The 9,396-nt window shown below is 34.9% G+C and overlaps 1 protein-coding gene across 1 annotated transcript; it reads right to left on the reverse strand.

Moving 5' to 3' along the window:
- Positions 1-117: 117 nt before the first annotated feature.
- Positions 118-7,680, reverse strand: LOC110735371. Its single transcript, XM_021915547.1, has 12 exons — positions 7,451-7,680; positions 7,206-7,247; positions 6,319-6,544; positions 6,029-6,150; positions 4,984-5,092; positions 4,839-4,878; positions 4,665-4,754; positions 4,465-4,564; positions 4,234-4,373; positions 2,783-2,885; positions 1,322-2,028; positions 118-693 (listed from the first exon to the last, which is right to left on the reverse strand). The coding sequence occupies exons 3-12, from the start codon at positions 6,458-6,460 to the stop codon at positions 456-458; spliced, it is 1,791 nt and encodes a 596-aa protein (XP_021771239.1). The 5' UTR covers positions 6,461-6,544; positions 7,206-7,247; positions 7,451-7,680; the 3' UTR covers positions 118-455.
- Between the last annotated feature and the right edge of the window lie 1,716 nt (positions 7,681-9,396).

Consider the following 9,396-nt stretch of genomic DNA (forward strand, 5'->3'; position numbering starts at 1 on the left):
GGATTGCCAACCCTACTTGTGTATCATCTTAAGTAATTAGTCTTCTGAATGCACCCAAAAAAACATGGTTTGGTAAAAAAAAAGACCCCAAAAATGAAAAGTGAACAAGTACATAAAAGACTTGAGGATGTACAAATTTTGAAACCTCAATCTAAAAATTGATTTACAAAACAAAACCTTGAATATTCAATCAAAAACATACAATTGGGTGCCCAAAAAAAAAATCATTATTTACATTCTTACAAACTAATTTATTCAAGGATAAATAAGAAAAAGAGAAGAAATCATATGGAATTTTTTTTCCTAAGTCAGTTTTGAATTTATGATCATCAACTATATCATTTAAAAATGGCACTAGTGTACATTAGGTACAATATCGAACTATTTTCTCTGTTAAAGATGGTGAAAAGCCGAAACACTACCATTTGTATTGTCCTTTCTCTGGTTATAATTACTCATGAGACCAGCCTCGCGGAAGGAATGTGAAAACAACATAGCCTCCACTTTTTTTGCTGTCCAGTCTTCTTCTTGTCTTCATGAATGCCATTAGCTTCACGGTTCATGGAACTAACTGCGACTGGACTGTTTCCGGCAGAAGGCGCATGTATTGACCAATTGGCGATTGCAGGATTTTGATCAGGAGGTACCACTTGAGAATTTTCTTCCTGAGCTTGAAGATCTGATTTTTCAAACCTGCAAATAAACAAGGCAGAAAATTAAACTGCATATACAACTGGTAAGTTAGAAGCTTAAAAGGCGATGAAAATATTAGAGATAACCAGGATATATAGATAATAGATATAACATCCTCTTTGCTGAATATCAAGCTTATTTTCTCAAAACATTTGGTGTCCTAGTAAATGAGAAACTAGACAGGTAACACGTGTGTACCAGAGGTCCAGACACAACTAGACTAAGACGAGTTCATCCAGATGGATACAGTCTGCAGTGTTGTGAGACTTTAGAGGTTAACAGAAGGGGACAACCTTGCAATCATCCTTTAAACAGTAATAGGTTCACAAAACTTGGACAACCATGCAGCTATAATATATCCGCAAACACTAAACCCCCCTCAGCAGCCAAACTTCCAACAAACAAGAAGAAAAGAAATTAGAAACTTGGCATGAAAATATATTTGCAGTATTTTGCACGTCTTAATAGGGATCTTATCTCAACAGAAATTATCTTATATCCTTTTCGCCTAAGAAAATAATCTTACATGCCACTCTTGTATGCAACCAATCATTTTTGTCATGGTTGTTTATTGATATACCCGCTAAAAAGGAGATATTTATATGAGATAGGAGGAACAAGAAAATACCTCATATTATCAATGCCCAAGTCATTCCTGGATACATGTGCAGTAGCCTTGTCATTTTCTTCAACGGAAGTACCCTGCTTATCTACCCAGTTCATTTGTTTACCCAATGTTGAGGATAAAGCAGCACCCTCTTCTTCTATCTTAGGGCCAGATTGGCTGCCATTTAGACCTTTGCGTCTATTCTCTTTGACAACACTGATCAGTTTATCCAAAGTACCTAGGGCTCTCTCCACCTGGGGACTTATAGGCACATTATTATGAAAATCCACTGATTGAGGTTGATCAATTGAACCACGGCTTTCCTTTGCATCTTTGATATTATTCACAAATTCATTTTCGTTTCCTTCCACCCCTTCTTCCTCAATCTCACTGGCTAGTTTATCCTGCATCAAGTATCCACTAACATGGCCATTGCTTTCTTTGATCTCTTCTTCCTCGATCTCGTTACTAATTGGTTTGCTCCCCTCTAAAGGTTTGCTAATATTTTCATTGCTAAGAATCTTCTCATCTTCCTTTCTATATGCATTTTGCACATCTGTTTTCTGCTCCCCATCATTGATGCCTGTGTAGTCCGAAATGGTTTGTTTTTCCTTGAGGCTACTTTCTGATTTACTTTTTGAGTATACAGCTTGACGTATTCGACTGTATAGAGGGTCACTCAAAACCTTTGAAAAAGCTTCATCTCCATTAGATACTGAAGCAACTGTCTGCAATAACATCAGATATCAGCAATGCTGAAAGATTGTGTAACTGAAGCATCTAACCACCTAAGAATGCTGTGATATGTCTAGAATATCTTATAATACACAACCCCTTGTAAAACTGAACTTTTGCAACAGAGGTTGTTCTAAATGATAAAACAAAAGCTTCAAGATATTTTCATCCTTAAAATTTATTCATTCTTTCACTGCTTTTTGTAGTCTTTATACTGCTTTAACTAATAATAGCAATTTTGAGACATGAAAAGGAAGAAAAGTTCAGGCAAGAACCAGCTCCCTTACATAAAAAAAATTTCCACTGAACTCCCAACAAACTAAACAAACGGGACAAGAACATCCTGTCATCTCATTCCTACAGGCTAGTATCATCCGACTATGTCAAATAAGTTGACCTAAATCAGTCACTCTTCCAAGTTCAGGATTTCATTCTTGACATCAGCACAAACGGCTCAAATTTGATTTCAAACAGTGAGGTATCTAGTGATTACATATATTTGCCTGCTAATTGAAGGGCTTGCTCAGGAGAAGGAATAGGACAGACCATGAGATATAAGGCCTTTGACACAGAGGGGCACATTGGTAGATTTGATTGTCCAGTAGCTCTTATCAGGATTACTCCAGCACGGGTATAAAAAGAAATAAAATAGAATAACACCTAGCACACTGCACAACTAATGGTGTATCTCAAGTAATCACAAAGCTTTACAACTTGCACCAATGTGAAGGGAGTAGGATTGTTTACCTTCTTATAGAACCTGAAACCACTGCCTATCAGTTGTCTCGATATGAAATTTATAAGTGATGGAGGAACAAAATCCAATTTTATGTCCAGGTTGCCTATTGTCCTGCAAACAGAAAGAGAAAATCCAAGTAAACAGAAGTGATAACAATTAAATTACAGAGCATGTAATCAACCCATGACGTTATGATGATTCATTCAGTCACCAATCCAGTCAACTATTGTTGTAGAAAAGATCTGAATCCTTTTTTTTTTTGTTACCCTTTCGATTGCATGGAAATTCATGACGTTCACAATTCATATCTCCCAGTTTTATGAACTATTTGTTCTCAGAACTTCAAAAAACTTTTAAAATCAATTTTTATCTTGATCAACCTCTAAATTGCATGATCTCCTTTACTTTCTACCCAAGATATATATATATATATATATATATATATATATATATATATATATATATATATATATATATATTATTTGCTGACTAAGCATAATTGGTATGGACTAGGAGCTTTATCAGCTGGTAGCAAAATCTGGTCATGTCAGGGTGCCAGCACAAGTAAGACACTTGAACTAACCTGGTTGAGTCGAGGAAAGTCAAGATACCCCCTCTGTTGATAACGTCAGAGTGGGATGGGATGAGCCTGGTACTATTACGATTGTTATAGGTTAACATCTCATACTGACAATACCATCAGAGGGGGTTTCCTTAGCTCACCCCCGAGGATAATTCACATGTCTCACTTGTGCAAACACCCTGATAAGAGTATAAGACCACAGATGCTACCAGCTCCACATCAGTTCCCCAGTCCATACCCGGAACAATAGACAGATTTAGTAACAATCCTAGTACTACAAATTTACACAATCATATTTCCAATTCAATGTAGCATTAAATCACCTCATAGAAAGATCCGCCCCAATCAAAAAGGGAGAATCACCAGACCATGAGGACCTAGGCTTTACATTGAGTCAACTTCCTCTGATATAGGCTATATCAAGCTAATTATCAAAGAATAGTCTATGCATAAAATGTTAGGACAAGCAACAAGGGCAGAGTAACAAATTGCAGCTATAGATTTTGATGAGAATCTGAGGAATAAATAGGCACAAGTCCTACAAGCTCAACAGAAAATTAGTGTTCAGAGTAGATGAGGTGAGAAGTCTTGAATGCGAGAATCTGCTTTTATTCAGATTAAACGTCTTGAAAGAAAAAATAAAATAAAAATTGACTCTAGATGGCAAAATTGCAATAGATTAAAGACTTGACATTTTTACAGTTTTCAAACTCGCTGAAACTTGATTTTTAACATATAAGATGCCATCAAAACAAAAAAAATCTGATATCCAAATATTACCTGATAAAATCACTTTTCATAAAATTTTTCAAGAAAAAGAAGCATAGAATGTAGTTATCTGATCTAGCATAAAAGCAGCTAACAATGACAACACACCTAAAGTAACTCCTGTTTTCGGTCACCTTTTGCAAAGCAAAACCTCCCACTAAATCAATCCTTACTGTGTTATCCGCCTTGGGTATTCCCTCATTAGTGAAGCCATGAGTTTCGTTTTGAATGTTGTCCGCATTAGAAATCTATGCAGAACAAAATGAATTATACACTTTCAATGTTAGAGTAACAAATATAGTTGAGAAATATCATGTTTGGTGTACTCTAAGCAATTACCGTGTTTAGGAGCACAACGATAAGATCATTTTCGAAGTACTCAAACTCAAAATAGTGGAGAAGAGCCTCTCTACTGGACAATGGCCACGAAAGCTTCACCCTTTCTTCCAAAGAGCAAAAGAAAATTTAGAACCCATTTTAAAAAATCAGTGAGAAATTAGATGAAATCAGGAAAGCATATCAAGTATTTTATCACAAACCTCACTAAAGATATCTCTTCACCTATCCTGACCTTCTGCAATTTCTTGGCTTCTGCAACTTTGAAAGTTGGAATTAATGTTTCAGGGAACCTAGAAAGATAAGCAAAAAGAATAGTAAAGCATCAAATGATTCAGCATTTTTCATCCATGAGATGATTAAGAAATAATAGTTACCATCGTGGATAGAGGGTTGATTCCCAAGAAACACACAGACCTACAAGACGCACGACTTTCATTAATTAATCGACTTGTCTATCCAATCACTAAATGGCATACAGAAGTTAGATAAATTAAAGATAACTACAGTTGTTTGACTTACAAGCATCCAGAGGAGCATCTATATAACCTTCCACAAGTAGAGAATGGAACGGAGAACCTACAGGTCCCTCCCGATACATGACACGAAAATCTTCAGTATCCTGTTTCAACTGATAAAGAGATGCAACTACTTTAATTGCAATTGTTGAAACTCTTAAATCAAAGAGAAGCCTCTATAGATCAACTACACAGGACTTGGCAAAAGTTCACTTGGAACAGTTAAGTAAGCTGTTACTGTAAAACAGAAAGTCAGCTCACTATTTTCATTTTGGACATCAACAAATTCATATTGCTACCATGTTAGATAGGATTAATTAAGTGATATCAAATAGCTTTGACCCCCGAAAAGAAAAGGAGATGTCTACAAACAAAAAGGACAAGACTAGAGAAGAATGATCACAGAAAAGTAAACGGAAAAAGATATCTGATGAGAAAATTAAAACATGTGAGGCTAGCCAGTTATCTAAGCTCTGTTGGAGTTCAGAAGTGTTACAATTCAATAGGGTACATAATTCAATCATTCAGAAAGACCCCAATAGAAAATTGACTCTGGAAAAAAGTCAAAAAACCATTACGCAGCTTAAACTATAAATTTGGTAAAGCTTTAGTTATAATTTAGGAGAAATATGGAAAAGAGCAAACTTCTACACTAGATTTGTAGCGGACTATAATGAACTGGTTCGAAAAACTTAAATTTTTTAGTTCAACAAAGCTGAAGGCAGTCGGCACATGTCAGGTAAAAAATTTAGAGAAAATTACTCTTTGTACATGCTGGAAAACAGTTATGAACTTCAGCTCTGATACTCCCCCCCCCCCCCCCCCAACACACACACACACACCCTGCTTCACCTTAGCAGGAAGCTCATTAAAGGCACTGGAGTATTGGTTGTCATTATGATGGAGAAAGCAGCAAAGACCGAATGAGATTCGTTTTAAAATTCATTAGCTATAGACAGAGCGCTATATTATGGTTTCAATATTTAACATTAATAGTATCACATCTATTCACACATGATCATTGATAGCCAAGCAGATTAATTGCTTACTTTCCAAGTCGTATGATGTGTCTCATGGGATGAAGCATTATAATTTTCAGATGCACTCCTCAGCATCTCAAGAAAATTTGATACTTCCACGGTCCTTTTTTCGGTAATATAATCAATATTATCTGCAGGATGATAAGAGTGACAAAGAGAATACCTTAATGCAACATAAAATTGCCACTTAAAACCACTGGCTACTACATAATCAGGGCTTCCTTTAAATTATAGATACATATCCACTCAAAAGTTGACAAAAGCAATAAAACTAGCAAAAAAAGTTGAAGAATGCTAACCTATGGCTTTATTATCCGCCAATGATCGCAAAATTTGATCTTTTACAAGAGTCTTAAGTTTCTTCTCATCGATAAGATTATCAGATGCAAGCGTCTCATCCAATCTCTCTCGATAATGGGCAATATTTCCCTTTTTCACCATCTTTGCATCTCCAAAAGCCCGATACTGGCAGACTTCGAAGATTAAGTGACACTGTTAGTGTGAAATTTCTTTCAACGATCAAGCCTGTGAAATTTTCGAAGAGACAGATGAAATGAGTTTCCTTTACAATAGTCAATAAATTCTTATCACCATGCTTCTAAATGTAATTCCAGCTCCAACTATCTTTGCCACTTGGAGCTAACAGAAATAAGTACATTTTTCCCTTTTTCTATCCAGGTCTGTTTCAAATTAACATAAAATACATCATTCTAGCGCCGCATTATCATTAGATTATTGTCATGCCAATCACATTTACAAGTACAATTCATTGCACAAGAATGACAGGAGTGTTAAGTGCCCTTTCACATAATTAATTTTTAACTATCCCCATCACAATAGCAGCACTGCTAGCTTAGTCCTAGGACAAGTCAAATTCTTAAGAACAGACTACATCACCCAAAAAAAAAAAAAAAAAAACAATGAGAAACAAAATGAATCCAAATAACAAAATTACAAACTTAGTAGGTTTACTAGGCTCTACAAAACACCCAATAAAGCCGATGTCACCCACCCTACACCTTTAATCAAATCCCGTCTACATTATTGCCCCGTGATCCTTTACACAAACACAAATAAATACAATCCCCTAAACTCCATATGCTTCTATACATAAGGAAGTTAATAAAAATTCCAAATATAACACAGAAAATAAACAGCATAAAATCAAGTAAAAACAAAAATGGACCTTCAAGAGGAAGAAAAAGCAGGAAACCCCAGATAAGAAAACCTGCAAAAATGGTGAAATCAAAGAAAAATTGACCAAATATAAGGAAAAAAAACCGAGTTGGGTATTGAAAAAATCAATAGAAAATTAAACAACACGTGGGATTGAACAGTGAAAAGGACATTGATAAGAAGAAGCTTGCAGATCTCGAAGAAGATGATGATGATGAACAAAAGAAGAAAAAAAGGGAGAGTAATAAATGATACCATCAAGACGGAAAACACAACGTGGGGCTGCTTCTCGTGCTTAACGAGTCAGTGACAGCTAAATAGAGCAGTAGCAGACTAGCAGTAGAAGAAGTAGAAGTAGTAGCTCATGAATTCTATGAATTTTTCTATTCATTCTGCAGCCACCTAAATTCAACTTTTTTTACCAGATTTCAACTTTCTTACCCTTCTCCCTTTTTTGGGAAATACGACTACATTTCAATAAATTAATTTCTCTTTTAGTCAAAACTCATGTAATTAGCACCCGGGTTGTTAAACATGGACTCGATTAGAAATAAAATTGACATAATTTAAAGTGACTTAATTTAGTATTCATACGAAGGTTACAAGCATAATTACTTTTACAAAGTACTTTTTTTTTTACACATATAAGCGATCGATAACATGACTTGACATTTCATTTGAATGGATGTTCTCATTGCGCTCTTTTACAAATTGATTTACGCAAACTTTTAGGAAAATTTGTCATGAACTACACGTTTAATAGGAGTATTTGGAAACAATTACCCACTAAAAAATTTTATCAAAAAAATTACCCCTTAAATTTAAAAAGTTAGAGTAGCACTACCCATTTGCATTTTCCAGCGAGAATGTCCGGCGCATGTGCCCAATTTTTCAATTTCTCTTTGAAAAGACACGATGCAATGACAAATTGGACCTTAATTCGCAACCCTAAGATAACCAATTTGAATTAAAAGCAACAAATTCAACCAATTTCAAATTATCCCCAATTCTCTAAGAACTTGAATTTTCCTAATCGTTACACCCTAACATCAAAATTCATAACTAATAGATTAAAATAAAAGAATTACCTATGAATTGCATTCCCTACTTGTTTTCACGTCTTCAATTATGAATTTTCAGAAGAAAAATTGAAAAAATGGGCCCCACACGCCGGACTTTCTCGCTGGAAAATACAAATGGGTAGTGCTACTCTAAGTTTTTAAATTTAGGGGTAGTTTTTTTGATAAAATTTTTCAGTGGTAGTTGTTTCCAAATACCCCTATTAAGCATGTAGTTCCTGGCGATTTTTCCAAACTTTTATATGGGAACAAAATTTGTTTATTTAATGGCATTTTCGTAAATACATCAACAAATCATCCCAGTCAGCATAACATTTTTGAAAATAAGTGAACAACTTTTATTAATATGCGGCCATGCGGGTCCCATACATGTTGACTTATTTAGGAAAATGATATGCTGATTGGGATTTTTTATTGATTTTTATGAAAATGGCATTAGATAAGAAAAATTTGTTTATCACTAAGATAAACTTGTATTTTCTCAAAAAAAAAAAAAAAGAAAAAAAAAATTGTGTTCTTACCCTATCTTTAAATTATCTCCAGTTTTCCACCCTTTTCTTCAAAAAAAAAAAATATTATATCTCTACTCTTACATCTATTGCTTTTAAATTTTTTTTTTTAAAAAAAAAATTTACTCCAATTTATATTTTCTAATGTAGATGCAAAGAGATAATTAATTACATCTAACAAGTGGCCTAGCTAGAAGCTAACACGTGGCAATCGCCTCAAACCAAATGGCCAATCGAAGCCTAACATGTGACATTAAGTGATTACATCGACAATAAAGCACATGAAAGGGAGTTAACCTTGTAAATCAGCGGCAGCACTAACATGTATCCCACACGTACTGGGCAACCAATTAGAGCACGTCTTTTTACGTTACAAAACTTAGAGCATGCCATCAAAAAGGGTATGAACAACCCCGACCCATCATTTTTTTAAGGAAATAAATAACCTCATCATTTATTGATGGGATAGGGTGACACATAGTGCTTATACCAAGGTTACACCTAAAAAACACTTTAACTTTTTTCTTAACTTTCTCACTCTGCATTTACTTATTCTAGTAGCCGAATTGATTGTCGAAGGAGGATATCTCGATCATCGAGAACTTTGTTTTGT

Source organism: Chenopodium quinoa, unplaced genomic scaffold (assembly GCF_001683475.1).
Source record: "Chenopodium quinoa cultivar QQ74 unplaced genomic scaffold, ASM168347v1, whole genome shotgun sequence".
NCBI classification, from domain to species: domain Eukaryota; kingdom Viridiplantae; phylum Streptophyta; class Magnoliopsida; order Caryophyllales; family Amaranthaceae; genus Chenopodium; species Chenopodium quinoa.

Coding starts and splice junctions, on each gene's coding strand:
- LOC110735371 (XM_021915547.1), bottom strand. CDS start 6,460: ATGGTGAAAAAGGGAAATATTGCCCATTATCGAGAGAGATTGGATGAG. Junction 4,374..4,464: donor TCGTTGTGCTCCTAAACACG/GTAATTGCTTAG, acceptor TGTTCTGCATAG/ATTTCTAATGCGGACAACAT. Junction 2,029..2,782: donor GTTTCAGGTTCTATAAGAAG/GTAAACAATCCT, acceptor ATGTTATTGCAG/ACAGTTGCTTCAGTATCTAA.